The sequence below is a fragment of the Haematobia irritans genome, chromosome 1, assembly GCF_050003625.1.
Source record: "Haematobia irritans isolate KBUSLIRL chromosome 1, ASM5000362v1, whole genome shotgun sequence".
NCBI classification, from domain to species: Eukaryota; Metazoa; Arthropoda; class Insecta; order Diptera; family Muscidae; genus Haematobia; species Haematobia irritans.
Genome location: NC_134397.1, coordinates 16,881,168 through 16,906,295, shown reverse-complemented (window position 1 = coordinate 16,906,295; position 25,128 = coordinate 16,881,168). Strand labels below are relative to the sequence as shown.

Here is a 25,128-nt window from a genome sequence, read left to right as displayed (position 1 = left end):
CACCCCGGCATACATTCACCAATATTCACCGAAGGAAACTTTATTTGCTTTGCTTTGGTGGATCTCTTGTTGAATTTAAATTCATTTCAAAGAATTTAAATCAAATCAGTTTTTCTAGAAGATTTCTAGCAAAAACTCTTAAAACTTTGCTTAAATAAATTTCCACAAAACAAAAAATAAATATCACAACTTTTTCGAGATTCAAAGATTTTTATCGCCTTTCTATTTACTTAACTAACATAGGCTTCTTTCCTTACCATTACAGTTGATTTTCTTGACCTCTCAATGAAATCGATATTGACTTAGTGCGTAAAATGAATGATTTTTAATACTCCACTCCCCCATGGATGCCCCAATTTAATTAGAAAAAAAATATACGGTGAAAATATTTGAATTTGTTATTGGATTTCTTAGAACTTTGGTGAAATTGTTTTGGCGTGTTATAAATATGCAATTGAATATTTCGCCCTCCCTCTTTCTCTGTATTTCAATATAAAATACTTTTGATGAAAAAAGATTTCGAGGAATAATTATTTATTAACAAATAATTTCCATTGCTTGTAGCAAAATGAATGGTAGTTTCCAATGAATTTCAATATCACCTTTGTATTTGTTTTCATCATAGTGAAATGAGGTCAGAAGAAACTTGAAGCAAGATTCTCGTGAGATGAGTTAAACCCAATCGTCTCCAAGGTTACTATAGGTAGCACTCGGAATTATCACAATGGCAATACAATTATTGTCCTTTGCGTGATAATTATCGGAATAATTGAGACATATGTTGTAAACTAACAAACAAATTTTATTTCGCCAAATTTTATCGCTATCGAAAACTTTGTCAAAGTTTTATTTTTATAGAAAATTTTATGAAACTTTTATTTCTATAGAAAAGTTTATCAAAATTTTATTTTTTTTATTTTTATAGAAAAGTTTGTCAATTTTTTTTTAAGAAATTTTGTGAAAAAAAAATTTATAAGACATTTTGTCAAAAATATTTTTTTTTTATTTTTTGTCAAAATTTTTTTTCTATACAAAATTTTGTCAAAACTTTATTTCTATAGAAGGTTGGGTTAGGTATAGTGGCAGCCCGATATCTCAGGCAGCCCGATATCTCAGGTTCACTTAGACTATTCAGTCCATTGTGATACCACAGTGGTGAACTTCTCTCTTATCACTGAGTGCTGCCCAATTCTACGTTAAGCTCAATGACAAGGGACCTCATTTTTATAGCTGAGTCTGAATGGCGTTCCACATTGCAGTGAAACCACTTAGAAAAGCCTGGAAACACTCACAAAATTTTGTGAAAATTTTATTTCTATAAAACATTTGTCAAAAATTTTATTCTTATAGATAAGTTTGTCAAATATTTGTTTTTATAGAAAATTTTGTCAAAATTTTATTTCTATAGAAAATTTTGTCAAAATCTTATTTCTAAGAAAATTTTGTCAAAATTGTATTTCTATAGAAAATTTTGTCAAAATTGTATTTCTTTAGAAAATTTTGTCAAAACTTGTTTCTGTAGAAAATTTTTGAAAAATTTGATTTCTATAAAAAATTTTGTCAAAATGTTATTTCTATAGAAAATTTGGTGAAAATTTTAGTTATATAGAAAATTTTGTCAAAATTTTATTTCAGTAGAAAATTTTGTCAAAATTTTAATTCTATAGAAAATTTTGTCAAAATTTTATTTCTATAGAAAATTTTGTCAAAATTTTATTTCTATAGAAAGTTTTCTCAAAATTTTATTTCCATAGAAAATTTTGTCAAAATTTCATTTCTATAGAGAATTTTGTCACTTTTTTTCTATAGAAATATTTGTCAAAATTTTACATCTATAGAAAATTTTGTCAAAATTGTATTTCTTGTCAAAACTTGTTTCTATAGAAAGTTATTGAAAAATTTGATTTCTATAAAAAATTGTGTCAAAATTTTATTTCTATAGAAAATTTTGTTAAAATTTTATTTCTATAGAAAATTTTGTCAACATTTTATTTCTATAGGAAATTTCTTCTAAATTTTATTTCAATAGAAAATTTTGTTAAAATTTTATTTTTATAGAAAATTTTGTAAAAATTTTATTTCTATAGAAAATTTTGTAAAAATGTTATTTCTATAGAAAATTTGGTCAACATTATTTTTTCTATCGAAAATTTTGTCAAAATTTTATTTCTATCGAAAATTTTGTCACAATTTTATTTCTATAAAAAATTTAGTCAAAATTTATTTCCATAGAAAATTTTGTCATAATTTTAATTCTATAGGAAATTTTGTCAAAATTTTATTTCTATAGAAAATTTTGTCAAAATTTTATTTCTATAGAAAATTTTGTCAAAATTTTATTTCTGTAGAAAATTTTGTCAAAATTTTATTGCTATAGAAAATTTTCTCAAAATTTTATTTCCATAGAAAATTTTGTCAAAATTTTATTTCTATAGAGAATTTTGTCACTTTTTTTCTAGAAAATTTCGTCAACATTTGTTTTTCTATAGAAAATTTTGTCAAAATTGTATTTCTATAGAAAATTTTGTCAATTTTTTTTCTATAGAAAAACTTTTGTCAAAATTTTATTTCTATCGAAAGTTTTGTCACAATTTTATTTCTATAAAAAATTTAGTCAAAATTTATTTCCATAGAAAATTTTGTCATAATTTTAATTCTATAGGAAATTTTGTCAAAATTTTATTTCTATAGAAAATTTTGTCAAAATTTTATTTCTATAGAAAATTTTGTCAAAATTTTATTTCTATAGAAAATTTTGTCAAAATTTTATTTCTGTAGAAAATTTTGTCAAAATTTTATTGCTATAGAAAATTTTCTCAAAATTTTATTTCCATAGAAAATTTTGTCAAAATTTTATTTCTATAGAGAATTTTGTCACTTTTTTCTAGAAAATTTCGTCAACATTTGTTTTTCTATAGAAAATTTTGTCAAAATTGTATTTCTATAGAAAATTTTGTCAATTTTTTTTTCTATAGAAAAACTTTTGTCAAAATTTTATTTCTATCGAAAATTTTGTTAAAATTTTATTTCTATAGAAAATTTTGTCAACATTTTATTTCTATAGGAAATTTCGTCTAAATTTTATTTCAATAGAAAAGTTTGTTAAAATTTTATTTTTATAGAAAATTTTGTCAAAATTTTATTTCAATAGAAAATTTTGTCAAAATTTTATTTTTATAGCAAATTTTGTCAAAATTGTATTTCTATAGAAAATTTTATCAAAATTGTATTTCTATAGAAAATTTTATCAAAATTGTATTTCTATAGAAAATTTTGTCAAAATTTTATTTCTATAGAAAATTTTGTCAAAATTTTTTTCTATAGTAAAATTTTGTCACAATTTTATTTTATAGAAAATTTTGTCACAATTTTATTTCTATAGCAAATTTTGTCAAAATTTTATTTCTATAGCAAATTTTGTCAAAATTGTATTTCTATAGAAAACTTTGTCAAAATTTTATTTTTATAGAAAATTTAGTCAAAATTTTATTTCCATAGAAAATTTTGTCAAAATTTTATTTTTATAGGAAATTTCGTCAAAATTTTATTTCAATAGAAGATTTTGTTAAAATTTTATTTCTTTGAAAATTTTGTCAAAATTTTATTTCTACAGAAAATTTTGTCAAAATTTTATTTCTATAGAAAATTTTATCAAAATTTTATTTCTATAGGAAATTTTGACATAATTTTATTTCTATAGGAAATTTTGACATAATTTTATTTCTATAGTAGATTTTGTCAAAGTTTTATTCCTATAGATAAGCTTGTCAAATTTTTGTTTTTATAGAAAATTTCCTTAAAATTTTATTTCTATAGAAAATTTTGTCAAAATTTTATTTCTATAGCAAATTTTGTTAAAATTTTATTTCTATAGAAAATTTTGCCAAAATTTTATTTCTTTAGAAAATTTTGTCAATATTTTATTTCTATAGAAAATTTTGTCAAAATTTTATTTCTATAGAAATTTTTGTCAAAAGTTTATTTGTTTGTAAATTTTTTGTTTTTATAGAAAATTTTGTCAAAATTTCTTTTTCTATAGAAAATTTTGTCAAAATTTTATTTCTATAGGAAATTTTGTCACAATTTTATTTCTATAGGAAATTTTGTCAAAATTTTATTTCTATAGCAAATTTTGTCAAAATTTTATTTCAGTAGAAAATTTTGTTAAAATCTTATTTCTATAGAAAATTTTGTCAAAACTTGTTTCTATAGAAAATTTTTGAAAAATTTGATTTCTATAAAAAATTTTGTAAAAATTTTATTTTTGTAGAAAATTTTGTTAAAAATTTATTTCTATTGAAATTTTTTCCCAAATTTTATTTCTATAGACATTTTTGTCAAAATTTTATTTCTATTGAAATTTTTGTCAAAAGTTTATTGTTTGTCAAGTTTTTGTTTTTATAGAAAATTTTATAATTTTGTCATAATTTTATTTCTATAGGAAATTTTGTCAACATTTTATTTCAATAGAAGATTTTGTTAAAATTTTATTCCTATATAAAATTTTGTCACAATTTCATTTCTATAGCAAATTTTTTCAAAATTTTATTTCTATAGCAAATTTTGTCAAAATTGTATTTCTATACCAAATTTTGTCAAAATTGTATTTCTTTAGAAAATTTTGTCAAAATTGTATTTCTATAGAAAATTTTGTCAAAATTGTATTTCTATACCAAATTTTGTCAAAATTGTATTTCTATACCAAATTTTGTCAAAATTGTATTTCTATAGCAAATTTCGTCAAAATTGTATTTCTATAGAAAATTTTGTCAAAATTGTATTTCTTTAGAAAATTTTGTCAAAATTTTATTTCTATAGAAAATTTTGTCAAAATTTTATTTCTATAGAAAATTTTATCAAAATTTTATTTCTATAGGAAATTTTGTCATAATTTTATTTCTATAGGAAATTTTGTTAAAATTTTATTTCTATAGAAAATTTTGTCACAATTTTATTTCTATAGAAACTTTTGTCACAATTTTATTTCTATAACAAATTTTGTCAAAATTTTATTTCTATAGCAAATTTGACTTCTGCAAGCCGAGTTCTCAGTAGTTTCTATGCAAATCAAAGTTTCAGTGGTTTAATTGCAGGTCAAAGTCTCAGTGGCTGGTCTCCTGGCAGCCTATGAGACAATACGAGACGATAGCGAGTGTGAGTCAGTGATTGACCTGCATACCCATTGAATTGCAAAACAAAATCAGTGATTCAACTGAAACCCGAAATCTAAGTTCTTGATTTGTTTCTGGGTTTGGTATGCCAAACGATGTCTTTTGCAGACCGAAATCTCAATGGTTGAATTGCACATTGAGACATCAGTGGTCGAATTACAAATCAATAGCTCAATGTTCCATAAGGTTTTGGTAGAAGGACAAGGAAATTCTAAAATTCATGTTAAGCATACGACTGTACTTTGGTGAGTATATTTTGGAAAAGTGGTGATGTATTTTTCTTCCTAGTCTCCTGCCTAGCTAAGAGCCGTCTTGATCTAATCCGTTTGACCACTTCGAACTAAGTACCACATGATGGAATGCTATATTACTTAAATGAACAAGCAGGGGGCCGCACTGACGAACTCAGGGAATTGTAAAATACCCCTACATTCACCATGTGATCAAATTTCACCTTCCTTATATCATCGAATGAACGAACGGAATGGCATTCTGCATTTGACTCAGGGAATCATATTGACCACCTGAACAAATTTCACCTTCCTTAATTCAACGAAGGGACGGACGAACAGACTTTCTGTATTTGAATCAGAGAAACAAACATTAAGTTAAAACAAATATATTCGGGATTTCTTGCCTTCTTTTGTATACCAGAATTAAATGCCACATGGTCACTCTCGACCTTTCTTGGAAATTGGGGAAAAAAACTATAAAAAATGGTTCCCTTATCAAATCACTTTACTAATTTCAGCACGTTTAATTTTTGACCCATAAAAATATTTTCAAACAAGATTCCTATTTAGTATGCAAAGAAGCTTATTAACAGGCCATCATTGACATTGGAAAGTAATTTGCATTTGCCAACCTTTCGCTAGCCTATTATGATGATTAGTTTTTGGCTATCTCAATTTCCTAGAATTTTTGTAGCAACATTTTTCCAATGGAATCGAAAAAAACACATTCAACACCATTTTAATGAACATGGGACATTCACTTAATTTCGTCACGTTCCTAAAACAGCATTTAAAATAATTTGGGGAAATTCCTTCTTCAAACACACACACACACACAACTAAAGAAAGTACATCAGGTGGCCTTTTGTTGGTAGAGGACAAAAGAAAAATACTGCAAAACATCTTAGAAAAAATGTCAACGTACCTTACATCCCAAAAAAATAAAAATTTTTATGCAAATGGTCCTTGATTTGAAGCAAAAACAAAAATAATCCCAGAGTGTTGTCCTTTTTTCAGAGCCACCACTTTCTTAGGTTTCCTAACCTTCATTTTACTCTAAGGAACTCTCTTCCAAGTAAGCTTGGAGCCAAGTGTACTGTGTCCTCATAATCCACAATAGCAATGGACATCCTAAAGGCTACAACAATTAGAATTCCAAGCACGTTGCATGCAATGAATGAAAATCTATTCCTTTTCCATTAAAATTTTTTTCTGTTTGTTTGCCAAAACAAAAAACAACCTAAAATCATCCTCTTTTTGTTTTCAAATTAAAAGGAAAAAATAACCGCCAAATTTTTTCGCATTTTAATATGCATAACCAACTCTCAAAAGCATTTTGAAGAGGTGTGCAAATGATAATGATGCGATGGCATCCATGGAGTTGGTTTTTCCTTTCCTATAGCAGATCGTGAATAGCATTGCTCTTACAATTTAAGCTCTTGAGCTATTCCTTTGGCATTTCATTCCCTTAAATGCTAAATGCTTTCCATTAGAAAGGGTCAAAAAGAAAAAGGTTATGGAATTTGTCAAGAAAAATCAATGCCATGATTTTGTGAAATTATGCAAATTTTTGTAAAGAGTTCAAGTTCGTGGACTTTGACTAAACGATTATTTAATTTCATACAGGTTCATCCAAAAGAAAATTCGAGTATTTGGATAGTATTTTGACAAAATACTTTAGAAATAAAATTTTGACAATATTTTCTATAGAAATAAAATTTTAACTAAATTTTTTATAGAAATAAAATTTTGACAAAATTTTTTATAGAAATAAAATTTTGACAAAATTTTTTATAGAAATAAAATTTTGACAAAATTTTTTATAGAAATAAAATTTTGACAAAATTTTTTATAGAAATAAAATTTTGACAAAATTTTCTATTGAAATAAAATGTTGACAACATTTTTTATAGAAATAAAATTTTAACAAAAATTTTTTTAGAAATAAAATTTTAACAAAAATTTTTTTAGAAATAAAATTTTAACAGAATAGTCTATAAAAATAAAATGTTGACAAAATTTTTTATAGAAATAAAATTTTGACAAAATTTTCTATAGAAATAAAATTTTGACAAAATTTTCTATAGAAATGAAATTTTGACAAAATTTCCTATAGAAATAAAATTTTAACAAAAATTTTTATAGAAATGAAATTTTGATAAATTCTTCTATAAAAATAAAAATTTGACAAAATTTTCTACAGAAATTAAATTTTGACAAAATTGTTTATAGAAATAAAATTTTGACAAAATTTTCTATAGAACTAAAAATTTGACCAACTTTTCTATTTTGACAAAAGTTTTCTATAGAAATAATATTTTAACAACAATTTTCTTTAGAAATAAAATTTTGACAAAATTTTTTATAGAAATAAAATTTTGACAAAATTTTCTATAGAACTAAAATTTTGACAAAATGTTCTATAAAATAAAATTTTGACACAATTTTCTATAGAAATAAAATTTTGACACAATTTTCTATAGAAACAAAATTTTGACAAAATAGTCTATAGAAATAACATTTTCCCAAAATGTTCTATAGAAATAAAATTTTGACACAATTTTCTATAGAAATAAAATTTTAACCAAAACTTTCTATAGAAATAAAATTTTAACACAAATATTCTATAGAAATAAAATTTTGATAAATTCTTCCACAAAAATAAAAATTTGACAAAATCTTTATAGAAATAAAATTTTGAAAAAATTTCTATAGAAATAAAATTTTGACAAAATTTTCTATTGGAATACAATTTTGACAAAAAAGTTCTATAGAGTTACCATTTTCTATAGAGTTACCATTTTCTATAAAGATCGATCCAATACGTATATAATTCAGTTTGACAAAGTAGACATAAAATTTTGAAAAAATTTTCTACAGAAAAAAATTTTAACAAAATTTTATATAGAAATAAAATTTTCACAAAATTTTCTATAGAAATAAAAATTTTGACAAAATTTTCTATAGAAAGAAAGTTTTGACAAAAATTTCTAAAGAAATAAAATTTTAACAAAATTTTATATAGAAATAAACTTTTGACAAAATTTTCTATAGAAATAAAATCTTGGTAGATTATTTTTGGCTCGAGTGTCAACCATGATTATGAACCGATATGGATCAATTTTTGTGTGATTGGACCAATTTTGGAATGGTTGTTAGCAACCATATACTAGCACCACATGCCTAATTTGAACCGGATCGGATGAATTTTGCTCCTCCAAGAGGCTCCGGAGGTCTAATCTGGAGAATGTTTTATATGGGGGCTATATATAATTATGGACCGATATGAACCAATTCTGGCACGGTTGTTAAAGATCATATACTAACACCATGTTCCAAATTACAACCGGATTGGATGAAATTTGCTTCTCTTGGAGACTTCGCAAACCAAATTTCAGGCGGATCGGATGAAATTTGCTTCTCTTTGAGGCTCCGCAACCCAAATCTGGGGATCGGTTTATATGGGCGCCAAATATAATTATAGACCGATGTGGACCAATTTTTGCACGGTTGTTAGAGACCATATACCAATACCATGTACCAAATTTCAGCCGGATCGGATGCAATTTGCTCCTCTTTGAGGCTTCGCAAGCCAAATCTGGAGATCGGTTTATATGGGGTCTATATATAATTATGGACCGATGTTGGCCAATTTTTGCATGGTTGTTAGAGACCATATACCAACATCACGTACCAAATTTCAGCCGGATCGGATGAAATTTGCTTCTCTTTGAGGCTCCGCAAGCCAAATCTGGGGATCGGTTTATATGGGGGCTATATATAATTATGGACCGATGTGGACCAATTTTTGCATGATTGTTAGAGACCATATACCGACACCATGTACCAAATTTCAGCCGCATCGGATGAAATATGCTTCTCTTAGAGGCTCCACAAGCCAAATCTGGGGATCGGTTTATATGGGGGCTATATATAATTAAGGACCGATATGGACCAATTTTTGCATGCTTGTTAGATACCATATACCAACATCATGTACCAAATTTCAGCCGGATCGGATGAAATTTTCTTCTCTTTGAGGCTCCGCAAGTCAAATCTGGGGATCGGTTTATATGGGGGCTATATATAATTATGGACCGATGTGAACCAATTTTTGCATGGTTGTTAGAGACCATATACCAACACCATGTACCAAATTTCAGCCGGATCGGATGAAATTTGCTTCTGTTAGAGGCTCCACAAGCCAAATCTGAGGGTCCCTTTATATGGGGGCTATACGTAAAAGTGGACCGATATGGCCCATTTTCAATACCATCCGACCTACATCGATAACAACTACTTGTGCCAAGTTTCAAGTCGATAGCTTATTTCGTTCGGAAGTTAGCGTGATTTCAACAGACGGACGGACGGACGGACGGACATGCTTAGATCGACTCAGAATTTCACCACGACCCAGAATATATACACTTTATGGGGTCTTAGAGCAATATTTCGATGTGTTACAAACGGAATGACAAAGTTAATATACCCCCATCCTATGATGGAGGGTATAAAAATAAATAAAATAAAATCTATTGGAATACAATTTTGACAAAATGTTCTATAGAAATAAAATTTTGATAAAAATATTATTCTATAGCCCTTTCCGACCGTGTACGCACAATTGTGCGGGTAAGTTTAAGTCTCTATAATTTCTTTAATATATGACGTACTGCGATAAGAGCGGCAAAGAAATAATTGTGTATGTTCTCTCTTTGTCTAAGAATGTGAAGAACCGTAATAAATATTTGTTTTTCATATTAATTTTGTAGTTTCAGCAGTGTACTTTGCGCATTTGTAAAAATGAGTGGAAGAGGTAAGTTTGCAAATAAATTAAAATATTTAAATTGTGGAATATTTCATCAAACAAGTGTTTTCAATAAGAAAACATATTAAATATTGTATGCAAACAGTAACTTCGTGATTATTTTGTGTTTTTTGATATTTTTACGTCCGGACTTTTACCGGAATTTACCGGACTGCAACAATTGTGCGTATCCTGAAAAAACAGGATACAGGATCAAACTGAACAAAAAACTTAATAGTTTAAAATGTTCTATGTACACATAAATAATATAATTCAAAAATTTAGGAAAATCTATCACGTGGATCGGCTATAAGTCGGAAAGGGATAGAAATAACATTTTGACAAAAAAGTTCTGTAGAGATAACATTTCCTATAGATATACAATTTTGACAAAATTTTCTATAGAAGTAAAAAAATAAAATTAAAAAAAAAACAAAGTTTGTCTATAGAACTAAAATTTTGACAACATTTTCTACAAAAATAAAATTTTGAAAAAATTTTCTATAGAAATAAAATTTTGACAAAATAGTCTATAGAAATAAAATTTTAACAAAAATTTTCTATAGAAATAAAATTTTGATAAATTCTTCTATAAAAATAAAAATTTGACAAAATCTTTATAGAAATAAGATTTTGACAAAATTTTCTACAGAAATAAAATTTTGACAAAATTTTCTATTGGAATACAATTTTGACAAAATTTTCTATAGAAATAAAATTTTGATAAAAATATTATTCTATAGAAATAAAATTTTGACAAAAAAGTTCTATAGAGATAACATTTTCAGTAGATATACAAATAAAATTTTGACAAATTCTTCTATAGAATAAAATTTTGACAAATTCTTCTATAGAATAAAATTTTGACAAAATCTTCTACATAAATAAAATTTTGACAAAATTTTTTAGAGTAATACAATTTTGACAACATTTTCCATAGGCAAAATTTTCTATAGAAAAAAATTTACAGAATTTTCTATAGAAATTAAATTTTGACAAAATTTTCTTTGATAAATGATTCAATGATGATAAAATGATAAAAATTTTCTAAAAAAATGAAGCGAGAAACTCATTTTTAAAGCCATTCTTGGTTGACGCGTGCTTAGCCCTGTTGGAAAGTTCATGGTCTACGGCCGAAATGTTGGTCTACCCGCCTTGCATACACAAGGTTGTGGGTTCGATTCCTGCTTCGACCGAACACCAAAAAGTTTTTCAGCGATGGATTATCCCACCTCAGTAATGCTGGTGACATTTCTGAGGGTTTCAAATATTATCTCAATGGTTTCACTGCAATGTGGAACGGACTCGGCTATAAAAAGGAAACAACACGTGGTCAGCATGCCTTGCATACACAAGGTTGTGGGTTCGATTCCTGCTTCGACCGAACACCAAAAAGTTTTTCAGCGGTGGATTATCCCACCTCAGTAATGCTGGTGACATTTCTGAGGGTTTCAATGCTTCTCTAAGTAGTTTCACTGCAATGTGGAACGCCGTTAGGACTCGGCTATAAAAAGGAGGTCCCTTGTCATTGAGCTTAACATGGAATCGGGCAGCACTCAGTGATAAGAGAGAAGTTCCTCAATGTGGTATCACAATGAATAGTCTAAGTGAGCCTGATACATTGGGCTGCCAACTAACCTAACCTAAAAAACCGACTTCACAATTTCATAGAAACTAACTTATAAAAAGTGTGTCACTTTTTTACAATTAGTGTGCCACCTTTTATTGAATATGGCACCTTTGGTGTCACTTTTTAGATTTTGTTAACGGCAACAATTTGTAAGCCTAAAACATGCAACATTATCCTTATCTTAAAATTATCTAGGGCTCTATTTCGCCCGATTTTGTATTGCCCACAGTTAAATGCATCCTTCAAGACCATAAACTGCTTTTAATATTTCATCATCCCATTAGTATCTCTAAGAGAAAGTCCGTGGCATGTACAAAAAAAAATCCAACATCCTTTGAAATGAATTAATTCACAGAAAATGTAAAAACTTTCACAAACTTAATGAATTATACCAAAAAAAAAAAAACTAAGGAAACTAACATTAATGAATTATTTCTCTTACACATTTCTGTGGATTCATTGCAATTTCGTTTTAGTTTTACTACCATAACCCTGATGTCTTTTAAATTCCAATATTAAAGTGAAGAAACATTTTTTGTTTACTTGCTAAAATTCCCGTAGACTTGTTTACACATTGTCGTGAAAAAAAATCTCAAAGGACAGCTTCCAGGAATTTTTCCTTATATTTTTTTTTTTTTGTTTTTTGTGGGGAATAGAGATAGTATTGATGTTTAATAGAACTTACCTGGCTACCAATGATAAAGACACCGGAAACACTTTCATTTTACGACCACCCACCAAGTAATCCAATGCCTCCGAACCACGACGCTCTTCATGGCCTGAACGTTTTTGATTTTTTTGTTTCTTTTCGATGAAACCAAAATAGAAACCGATAAGGGCACAAATGATTAACATTAGAACGAAAACACAATAATCAACCCAGCCAAAGTGTTGCAGTGATGAACTTAAATCGGCTACATTCATTTGTTCGGGATTGGCGGAGGAAACGGAAATGGTAAAATCGGTAGGGTGAGAAATGCTAGACGATGACGACGACAAAAATGGGGTTGATGCTGTTGTTGGTGTAGGTGTAGATCCTATGGTAGATGTTGATGTTATTGTGGTTGTTGTTGTTGCGGCGGTGGTAGGGTTAGTAATTAAGGCTTTCATAGTTTCCTTTATCGATGCCATAGTTGTTGTAAATGCTTCGATTATGGGCTGATGTTGATTACCCTCCAAGGTAGATGGTCCGCTACTCATTGTCATCTCACTGCCTCTCTGCATTGAGGGTGTACTTGGTGGTGTGACACCTGCTGGGCTGCTTGACATTATTCTTTAGACCACCAATTGGTTTCTTGGTGGTTTATCCTTTCAAAATTATTTCAGGCGTTGGGGATGTGGTTATGGCGGCTAGTAGGTCTTGAATTGAATTTCTCAATAATTTGCCAGACTTCCTTTGATTTTGCCTTAATTAAGTTTTGGTTATTTTTGGCTTAATGGAAGAGGTTGAAGTTTTTTTTTCTTCTTCTCGATTTTATTGTAAATGGCTACAAGCACTCAAAACGTTTCTATTTTTGCAATATTCATAGGAGTTTTGGGGATTCTTTAGAAAATTTTCCAAAGAAAATTGTACTCAAGTCTATTGTATGTTTGTTTTTTTTTTTTGCGGGGGTGTCAATGGTGTTTATGCGGTTTGGGAAACTAGGGAGTTCTGGTCTCACTTTACATTTGTAATCGATTTTAATGGAATCTTTTTTTCGTTTTTTTTTTTTTTTTTGAATTTCACTTTAGAATTAATTTAATTTATTTGCATTTGAAATCTGTAAATGAAAGAAGTTTTCTTTGCTTATCAACTGTCGTGTGTTGTCGTGTCTATGTCAACGGACTTTGAAGTTGCCAAACAAATTTGCCCACCCAGCCACTTGTTGTGGCGTTTTAGTCGTTTTCTGTAACTGGATTAAAGCATGGACTTTAATGCTAATTGTGATGATAACTTTTACTACAATTTCTAAAAAAGAAATTGGTGTGGCTACAATTTTTTGTTCTTTTTATCTCCCAAGGCATAGATGAAAATGTATAATTTCTTAGATAGCTTTATTTGTCTCTCATTACCAAGAAATTAAGAATAATTAGTAGATCTTGAATGGTCTGTTTAGTAAAATATAAAAGAAACAAAGAAAAAAGAGTAAATTTAAATTACACAGAAAGAGCAATTTTCTTTTCTGAGGTATGAAATTTTAGACAAAAGTTTTTTTTTAATGCAGAAAATTTTTTCTTTTTAAAACAAATAAAAAATTGTATATATAATCATTGCAATGGTTGTCATAATTTTGGGTTTAGTTTAAAGAAAATACTTTGAAAGAGGCATTTCGTTGTCTAAAATTTCGTGCCAGAGGAAGCTTTGGGTGCAATAGTAGCTAAGCCGAACCTGAAATTAAGGTTACGGACTTAATTCGTTGGGGTTTTGGTGTTCTAAATGTATATTTTGAGTGCGTTTCCTCTCTCGTATCGTATTGACTTAAAGCGGAAAAAATATAGCGCCTGAAAATATGCAACAATTAACCAATGTTCTATACCAGCAAGCGGTAACTTTTAATTTCCAGCAAATTTCGGTTTGAGGAATGAAGAATTTTTCTTATGACAGAAAATTTTTCTTTTTGAAACAAATAGAAAATATTATAGATAACCATTGATATGCTTGCCATAAATTAAGATTTAGTTTGAAGAAAATACTTTGCAGCAAAGAGGAATTTGGCTTGTCTAAAATTTCATTCCGGAGGAAATTGTATTTTTTTCTTTGGGTGTAATAGTAGCTAACCCGAACCTGAAATTAACAAGTAAGTAAAGTCTAAAGTCGGGCGGGGCCGACTATATTATACCCTGCACAACTTTGTAAATCCACATTTTCGATACTATATCAAATCCGTCAAATGTGTTGTGCGCTATATATAAAGGTTTGTGTCCCAAATACATACATTTAAATCTGACTCCATCTGAACAAAATTTATAATCTATAGACTTAAAATGTAAGTCGGCTAATGCCCTGGGATGGTACACTATGTTAGTAAAAAACAAGTAAGGAAAGTCTAAAGTCGAGCGGGGCCGACTATATTATACCCTGCACCACTTTGTAGATCTAAATTTTCGATACCATATCACATCCGTCAATTGTGTTGGGTGCTATATATAAAGGTTTGTCCCAAATACATACATTTAAATATCACTCGAATTGGACAGAATTTGATAGACTTTTAAAAAATCTATAGACTCAAAATTTAAGTTGGCTAATGCACTAGGGTGGAACACAATTTTAGTAAAAAAATATGGGAAACATTTAAATCTGAAGCAAGTTTAAGGAAACTTCGCAAAAGTTTATTTATGATTTATCGCTCGATATATATGTATTAGAAGTTTAGGAAAATTAGAGTCATTTTTACAACTTTTCGACTAAGCAGTGGCGATTTAACAAGGAAAATGTTGGTATTTTGACCATTTTTGTCGAAATCAGAAAAACATATATATGGGAGCTATATCTAAATCTGAACCGATTTCAGCCAAATTTGGCACACATGACTATAGTACTTATTGTTCTCCTGGTGCAAAATTTTAACCAAATTGGGCCAAAACTCTGGCTTCGGGGGCCATATAAGTCCATATCGGGCGAAAAATATATATGGAAGCTATATCTAAATCTGAACCGATTTCAATCAAATTTGGCACACATGGCTATACTACCAATTGTACTTCTTGTGCAAAATTTCAAGCTAATCGGGATAAATCTCTGGCTTCTGGGTCCATATAAGTGCATATCGGGCGAAAGATATATATGGGAGCTATATCTAAATCTGAATCGATTTCAACCAAATTTGGCACTCATAGCTACAATGCTAAATCTACTCCCTGTGAAAAATTTCAACCAAATCGGGCCAAAACTCTGGCTTTTAGGACCATATTAGTCCATATCGGGCGAAAGATATATATGAGAGCTATATCTAAATCTAAACCGATTTCAATCAAATTTTGCACACTTGACTATACTACTAATTGTACTCCTAGTGCAAAATTTCAACCAAACTCGGCCAAAAATCTGGCTTCTGGGGCCATATAAGTCCATATCGGCCGAAAGATATATATGAGAGCTATATCTAAATCTGAACCGATTTCAATCAAATTTTGCACACTTGACTATACGACTAAGTTTTATGTTTGTACAAAATTTCAAGCAAATCGGTATAAAAATCTGGCTGCTGGGTCCATATTAGATATATATGGGAGCTATATCTAAATCTGAACCGATTTCTTCCAAAATCAATAGGGTTCTATTCTGACCCAAATTAGGGACATGTGCCAAATTTGAAGGCGATTGGACTTAAATTGCGACCTAGACTTTGATCACAAAAATGTGTTCACAGACAGACGGACGGACGGACAGACGGACATGGCTATATCGACTCAGGGACCCACCCTGAGCATTATTGCCAAAGACACCATGTGTCTATCTCGTCTCCTTCTGTGTGTTACAAACATATGCACTAACTTATAATACCCTGTTCCACAGTGTGGCGCAGGGTATAAAAATACGGGAAACATTATAATCTGAACCAATTTTGAGGCAACTTCGCAAAAGTGTATTTATGATTTATCGGTCGATAGATATGTACTAGAAATAAAGGAAAATTTGAGTCACTTTTACAAGTTTTCGACTTAGCAGTGGCGATTTTATAAGGAAAATGTGGATATTTTGGTCATTTTTGCCCAAATCGGAAAAGCATATAGTATATGGAAGCTATATAGAAATCTGAACCGATTTCAACCAAATTCGACATGCATACTTAGTATTTTAATTCTACTACCTGTGCAAAATTTCACGTAAATCGGACTACAACTTTGAACTCTGTGGTCATATGACGGAAAATCTGGCGAAAGGTATATATGGGAGCTATATCTAACTCTGAATCGATTTCAATAAAATTTAACACACTTGACTACACAACTAATTGTACTCCTAGTGCAAAATGTCAACCAAATTGGTATAAAACTCTGGCTTCTGGGGCCATATAAGTCTATATCGGGCGAAATATGTATATGAGAACTATATCTAAATCTGAACGATTTCAATAAAATTTGGCACACCTGACTATAGTACTTATTGTACTCCTGGTGCAAAATTTCAAGCAAATTAGGGTAAAACTCTGGCTTCTGGGTCCATATAAGTGAATATCGGGCGAAAGATATATATGGGAGCTATATCTAAATCTAAATTTTGGTTGAAATCGGTTCAGATTTAGATATATCTACCATATATATCTTTCGCCCGATTTATACTCAAATTACCACGGGGGCCAAAGTTAAACTCCCATTTACGTGAAATTTTGCAGAGATAACTGAATTATTATTCTAACTGTACATGTCAAATTTAGTCGAAATCGGTTCAGATTATATATAGCTCCCATTATATGTACACCAGAGTTGGGAAAATATGGTAGACTATTTCATATTTTAGACCCATTTTCAATGGGATTTTCGTCCAATTGACTGCATAGTTTCCACGGAGAATATATTTGATATGATATTTAAGTGTGTCAAGTTTGATCTAATTTGGTTCAGAATTAGATAAAACCTCCATATATTCGTTTTTCCGGTTTATACAAATATGGCCAAAATTCCCACACAAAATTCTGTGATAATTTCCCCATATCTTAGTCATATCCTACACACTGTATTGCCAGACTTTCCACAGAACGGCTGAATTTTAAATAAGGCCCCAAGTCGCCCGACTTGACCAAATAATATATCACAACCCACACTTGACCACATATCTTGGCAAGATCTAACCAATATCCTTGTAAAATCGTCACTGCTGAGTAGCAAAAATTGTAAATGTTACTCAAATTGTCCTATATCTCGAATACATAAGTATCACCTGGTAAATCATAAATGCTCTTTTGTACAATTGCCTCAAAATTTCTCTCGCTTCATATTTCCCATATTTATTTTATTAACATTGTGTTTCATTCCAGGGCGCTGGCCGATTTTAATTTTAATTCTAGAGATTTTGTAGAAGTACAAAAAATTGTCTCCATTATAAGTATTTGTATCTGGAAATGCAAACCTTTATATAGCTCCCAGCAAATTTGAAGTAGTTGAGATGGTAACACAAATGTTAGTCTACATGGTGGTGAAGGGTATAATATAGTCGGCCCGCCCGACTTTAGACTTTACTTATTTGTTATACCCTCCATCATAGGATGGGGGTATATTAACTTTGTCATTCCGTTTGTAACACATCGAAATATTGCTCTAAGACCCCATAAAGTATATATATTCTGGGTCGTGGTGAAATTCTGAGTCGATCTAAGCATGTCCGTCCGTCCGTCCGTCCATCCGTCTGTTGAAATCACGCTAACTTCCGAACGAAACAAACTATCGACTTGAAACTTGGCACAAGTAGTTGTTATCGATGTAGGTCGGATGGTATTGAAAATGGGCCATATCGGTCCACTTTTACGTATAGCCCCCATATAAAGGGACCCTCTGATTTGGCTTGTGGAGCCTCTAACAGAAGCATATTTGGTATATGGTGTTGGTATATGGTCTCTAACAACCATGCAAAAATTGGTCCACATCGGTTCATAATTATATATAGCCCCCATATAAACCGATCCCCGGATTTGGCATGCGAAGTCTCCAAGAGCAGCAAATTTCATCCAATCCGTTTGTAATTTGGAACATGGTGTTAGTATATGATCTTTAACAACCGTGCCAGAATTGGCCCATATCGGTCCATAATTATATATAGCCCCCATATAAAACATTCTCCAGATTTGACCTCCGGAGCCTCTTGGAGGAGTTAAATTCCGATCCGGTTCAAATTAGGCACGTGTTGTTAGTATATGGTCGCTAACAACCATACCAAAATTGGTCTCACACAAAAATTGGTCCATATCGGTTCATAATCATGGTTGCCACTAGAGCCAAAAATAATCTACCAAAATTTTATTTCTATAGAAAATTTTGTCAAAATTTTATTTCTAGAGAAAATTTTGTTAAAATTTTATTCGGTTCATAATAAAATTTTCATCATTGTCACAATTTTATTTCTATAGAAAATTTTGTGAAAATTTTATTTCTATAGAAAATATTGTTAAAGTTTTATTTCTGTAGAAAATGTTGTCAAAATTTTATGTCTACTTTGTCAAACTGAATTATATACGTATTGGATCGATCTTTTTTGATTTAATATATACCACGTATGGACTTACATACAATTTAGAAGATGGTGTTAGGAGGTTTTAAGATACCTTGCCATCGGCAAGCTTTACCGCAACTTAAGTAATTCGATTGTGTATGGCAGTGTTTAGATGAAGTTTCTACGCAATCCATGATGGAGGGTACATAAGCTTCGGCCTGGCCGAACTTACGGCCGTATATACTTGTTATACCCACCACCATAGAATGGTGACGGGGGTATAATAAGTTTGTCATTCCGTTTGTAACACATCGAAATATCGATTTCCGACTATATAAAGTATATATATTCTTGATCAGGGAGAAATTCTAAGACGATATAACGATGTCCGTCTGTCCGTCTGTCTGTCTGTCTGTCTGTTGTAATCACGCTACAGTCTTCAATAATGAAGCAATCGTGCTGAAATTTTGCACAAACTCGTCTTTTGTCTGCAGGCAGGTCAAGTTCGAAGATGGGTTATATCGTTCCAGGTTTTGATATAGTCCCCATATAAACCGACTTCCCGATTTGGGGTCTTGGGCTTATAGAAATCGTAGTTTTTATCCAATTTGCCTGAAATTTTAAATCTAGTGGTATTTTATGACCGTAAAGAGGTGTGCCAAAAATGGTGAGTATCGGTCCATGTTTTGGTATAGCCCCCATATAGACCGATCTCCCGATTTTACTTCTTGGGCTTATAGAAACCTCAGTTTTTATTCAATTTACTTCAATTTATTCAAATTGGAAATCTAGAGGTATTGTAGGACCTCAAATACGTGTGCCAAAAATTGTGAGTATCGGTCCATATTTTGGTATAGCGCAAATATAGACCGATCTCCCGATTTTACTTCTTGGGCTTATAGAAACCGCAGTTTTTATTCAATTTACCTGAAATTGGAAATCTAGAGGTATTGTAGGACCACAAATACGTGTGCCAAAAATTGTGAGTATCGGTCCATGTTTTGGTATGGTCCCCATATAAAACGACCTCCCTATTTGGGGTCTTGGGCTTATAGAAACCGTGGTTTTTATCCAATTTGTCTGAAATTGGAAATCTAGAGGTATTTTAGGAGCATAAAGAGGTGTGCCGAAAATGCTGAGTATCGGTCCATATTTTGGTATAGCCCCCATATAGACCGATTTCCCGATTTTAATTCTTGGGCTTCTAAAATCCGAAGTTTTTATCCTATTTGCCTGAAATTGGAAATCTAGACGTATTTTCGTGTCATAAAGAGGTGTGCCGAAAACGGTGAGTATTGGTCCATATTTTAGTATAGGCCCCATAAGAACGATCTCCCGATTTAACTCCTTGGGTTTCTAGAAACCGTAGTTTTTATCTGATTTGCGAGAAATTGTAAATATTCTGGTATTTTAGGCTCACAAAAACGTGTATCGGATTAAGTTTTTATCGGTCCATTTGGTAATGCCTCCATATAGACCGACTTCACTTCTTGAGGGTGTAGAAGGCGCACTGATCATGAAAATTGCTTGAAACTCAATGTAAAATTTCCAGATTTTACTTCTGCAGATTTAAGATTTCAAATCAAGACGTTATTTTATAATTTTCTTGCACACTTACAAGAGATGTTAATGATTCCTCTAAAACTCAAACAAAAATGTTTCTTATAAATCCAGAATCTGATATTGTCGTCATAGGTGAAATCTTTAAATTTATCTTCGGGAAGTGTCCTCAAGTCCTCAAGCCCTCCTGAAATTTCAAAGGAAACCCTAATATTTGTTTCATGGTGGTGGGTATTTAAGATTCGGCCCGGCCGAACTTAGTGCTGTATATACTTGTTTTTTACTAACATTGTGTTCCACCCTAGTGCATTAGCCGACTTAAATTTTGAGTCTATAGATTTTGTAGAAGTCTTTCAAATTCTGTCAAGATCGAGTGATATTTAAATGTATGTATTTGGGACAAACCTTATACATAGCCCCCCTTATATATAGCCCCCAACACATTTGACGGATGTGATATGGTATCGAAAATTTAGATCTACCAAGTGGTGCAGGGTATAATATAGTCGGCCCCGCCCGACTTTAGACTTTCCTTACTTGTTTTATATAGCCCCTATATGAACCGATGTCGCAATTAGATTTCATGAATCCATGCCTTGGATTTGAAGGTTTTTATCTATTCATTAATTATTCAAGTTTTTCTACAACAGGGCCTATCGCTTCAAATTCTTCGGGCAAGATACATGAGATTTGTCCTGGCCTTGCTTAGAGCCTTTTATATTTGTTTCTTGTAAATTTAATTCAGGACGTATAGTGGAAAATTATTCTATGTCTTCTAACTCTCGTACTCCATTTCCTCAACAAATCAACAAATAACAATTAAACGATCAACAGATCAAATTACATCATACAAAAACTCATTTCATTCTTCTTATTTAAAAGTTGACACACACGCACAATTAAATCCATTATTAAGGGCATTAATCAAATATCTCTCTCAACGAATAATGCAAATCAGCTAATCCAATTACAGAACACTAAAACAGATCAGCATTGAATTTTTCAAAAATTTTAAATCATTTTTATTTTAAAATTTTTTTCACATGCAAAATTCTCTCATAAGGATAGTCAAACTTATCACAGGACTTCACAACACTAACCCGATGTAGTAAGATTATTTCACGCTTATATGTTTTTTTGAATAATTTTCCGAGTGACCCGATTTCATCCGCTAGTTACACGTTTACACAACGGAAGATTTCACACCACTGAATCTTTTCAAAGATTTTTTCATCACACAAAAGAAAATTAATCTCGATCTATGTATATTAGATAGAAGAGAAGAAAAACAATCAACACGAACCATTTCTTTTTTTTGTGCTTCATTCAGATAACTTTTATTTTATAATTTTTATTATGAGCAATATATACTAAAGCGTTGAGCCATGACAAGATGCAAAATGTCAGTAGCAGCGGTCGGTGATGGTCAGAGTGACGAACGGTAACCTGACAGACGGCAAAACAGATCAAATACCCTTCTGAGACTTGTGATTTAGACTCTCCAAATAGAATGTGTGATTTGAACTAAGGCATTTTTATCATCACCATGCTCAAGTGGCACAAGTGCAGAACCTCAAATGATAAATGACAGGCAAACAAACGGACAGACAGACAGATGGAGGGATGGATGGACGGACGGCCATATAAGCAGACATTGGACAGACAGCAAGAGATTGAAACTGCCGCAAAATGATAGCTAAAATAGACATACTATGACAGTAATAAACAAATTAGTAAGTAAACCTTCCTATTAAGTATTTAAATGACAGTCAAACGATAGTAATTATACAGGGGAACTTTCTGAGGCTGGATAAGAATTACAAAAAAAAGAATTAAAAGAAAAAAAAAGAAGAATTATGAAGAGAATTATGATTTTATAAGGGAATAACTATTAGTTGATATTTGTAACTGAAGGATCAATAATATTTCTAATAATAGTTTGATTTTGAACAATAACATTTTATAATCTTCACTCTATAATATAGAAGGAACTTTATTTTGCACTAAATATTTATAGCACATTAAAATAATAATATTAACCTCTATGATATCTAAGCTACCCAGGAGTATCAGTAGATTAAAAAATCCACAGTCCTTCCGTCTACCCAAATATCCAATTTTGATTTCGACACCTATGCTTTTCACAAAGACTTAGTTGAAGCCTTATTATGTGTCGATTCTACTTCGTAAGTCTTCGTCCTAGTACCGAAAAATACTATTCGAATTTTTGAAGACGAAATACAAATTGCAATGTCTACCATGTGAACAGGTAGAATTTGTACCGATGGCCAGGTACAAGAAAACGATACCCTCCCACTCTAAATATCCAAATCCAAGGCATTCCATTCTCACCAATTCTTAATAATTCAATCCAGTCATGTTGGTTTCCACACCAGAGAAAAAAAACGGGATCTACACTAAAAATGTTTTTCTGATACAAAAACTTAGGGATTTTTTTTATGAAGAACACTAAATTTACATTTCATCAATGACTCATAATTAAAGAAATTTAAAGGTGAATAATAATAAGAATATATGACAGAAAGTTCGGCCAGGCCGAATGTTATGTTATGTACTCTCCACCATGAATTACGTACCAATTTCTACTAAAGTCTTAAGCCTTCTAAATTACAAGTTAGTCCATATGAAGTCAATGTTTCATAAAAAAGACAGACATATAATTATATAGCCTTTTTATACCCTCCACCATAGGATGGGGGGTATATTAACTTTGTCATTCCGCTTGTAACACATCTTAAGCCTTCTAAATTACAAGTTAGTCCATATGAAGTCAATGTTTCATAAAAAAGACAGACATATAATTATATAGCCTTTTTATACCTTTCACCATAGGATTAACTTTGTCATTCCGTTTGTAACACATCGAAATATTGGTCCAAGACCCCATAAAGTATATATATATTCCGGGTCGTGGTGAAATTTTGAGTCGATCTAGCTATGTTCGTCCGTCCGTTTGTCCGGCTGTGGAAATCACGCTAACTTCCGAACGAAACATGCTATCGACTTGAAACTTGGCACAAGAAGTTGTTATTGATGTAGGTCGGATGGTAATGATATAAGTAAACGGACCAGGTTTACTTATAGCCCCCATATAAACCGATCTCCAGATTTGACCTTCAGAGCCTCTTGTAGGAGCAAATTTCATCCTATCCGGTTGCAATTTGGTTCGCGGTGTTAGTATATGATCTCTAACAACCATGCAAAAATTGGTCCATATCGGTCTATAATTTTATATAGCCCCCATATAAACCGATCCCCAGATTTGTCCTCCGGAGCCTCTTGGAGAAGCAAAATACATCCAATCCGGTTGAAATACGGCACGTGTTAGGTTAGGTGGCAGCCCGATGTATCAGGCTCACTTAGACTATTCAGTCCATTGTGATACCCCATTGGTGAACTTCTCTCTTATCACTGAGTGCTGCCCGATTCCATGTTAAGCTCAATGATAAGGGACCTCCTTTTCATAGCCGAGTCCGAACGGCGTTCCACATTGCTGTGAAACCACTTAGAGAAGCTTTGAAACCCTCAGAAATGTCACCAGTATTACTGAGGAGGAATAATCCACCGCTGAAAAACTTTTTGGTGTTCGGTCGAAGCAGGAATCGAACCCACAACCTTGTGTATGCAAGGCGGGCATGCTGACCATTGCACCACGGTGGCACCCACGTGTTGTTAGTATATGATCTCTAACAATCATGATAAAAATTATCCATATCGGTCCATAATTATATAGAGTCCCCCTATATTCCGATCCCCAGATTTAATTTCCGGAGCCTATTGGAGAAGCAAATTTCATCCGATCCGGTTGAAATTTGGTAAGTGGTGTTAGTATATGGTCTCATGGGCTCTAACAACCATGCACAAATTGGATTATATCGGTCAATAATTATATATAGCCCCCATATAAACCGACCCCAGATTTGACCTCCGGAGTAGGAGCAAAATTCATCCGATTCTGTTGAAATTTGGTACGTGGTATTAATATATGGCCTCTAACAACCATGCAAAAATTTATTCATATCGGTCCATAATTATACATCGCCCCCATATAAACCGATCCTCAGATTTGACCTCCGGAGTAGGAGCAAAATTCATCCGATTCTGTTAAAATTTGGTAAGTGGTGTTAGTATATGGTCTCATGGGCTCTAACAACCATGCACAAATTGGGTTATATCGGCCAATAATTATACATCGCCCCCATATAAACCGATCCCCAGATTTGACCTCCGGAGTAGGAGCAAAATTCATCCGATTCTGTTGAAATTTGGTACATTGTGCTAGTATATGGCCGCTAACAACCATGCCAAACTTGGTCCAAATCGGTATATAGTTATATATAGCCCCAGATAAACTGATCCCCAATCACACAAAAATTGGTTCATATCGGTTAATTAGTGTATATAGTCCCCTTATAAAGCGACCCCATATCTAATTACCGTACAAAAGTTGTAGCTATATATACCGGTCAAGAATTAAATTTTATACGTATTTAATTATCTTTTTTTGGTCTAATATATACCACGTATGGACTTATGATACCTTGCTATCGGCAAGTATTACCACAACCCAATTGTTG

The 25,128-nt window shown here is 31.2% G+C and overlaps 1 protein-coding gene across 5 annotated transcripts in view; it reads right to left on the bottom strand.

Annotated features, from left to right (window-relative positions):
• kumpel (kin of rumpel) overlaps positions 1-21,767 on the bottom strand; it is an 82,386-nt gene extending 60,619 nt beyond the window's left edge. For 4 of the 5 annotated variants that reach the window (XM_075289467.1, XM_075289465.1, XM_075289466.1 and 1 more), the window contains exons 1-2: positions 21,631-21,767; positions 12,527-13,601 (exon numbers count right to left, since the gene is read on the bottom strand). In XM_075289467.1, the coding sequence (XP_075145582.1) occupies positions 12,527-13,110 (584 nt within the window). In that variant the 5' untranslated portion in view covers positions 13,111-13,601; positions 21,631-21,767. Of the gene's footprint in view, positions 1-12,526; positions 13,602-21,573; positions 21,593-21,630 lie in introns of those variants that run through there. The other variant, XM_075289464.1, reaches the window with a different exon arrangement.
• Between the last annotated feature and the right edge of the window lie 3,361 nt (positions 21,768-25,128).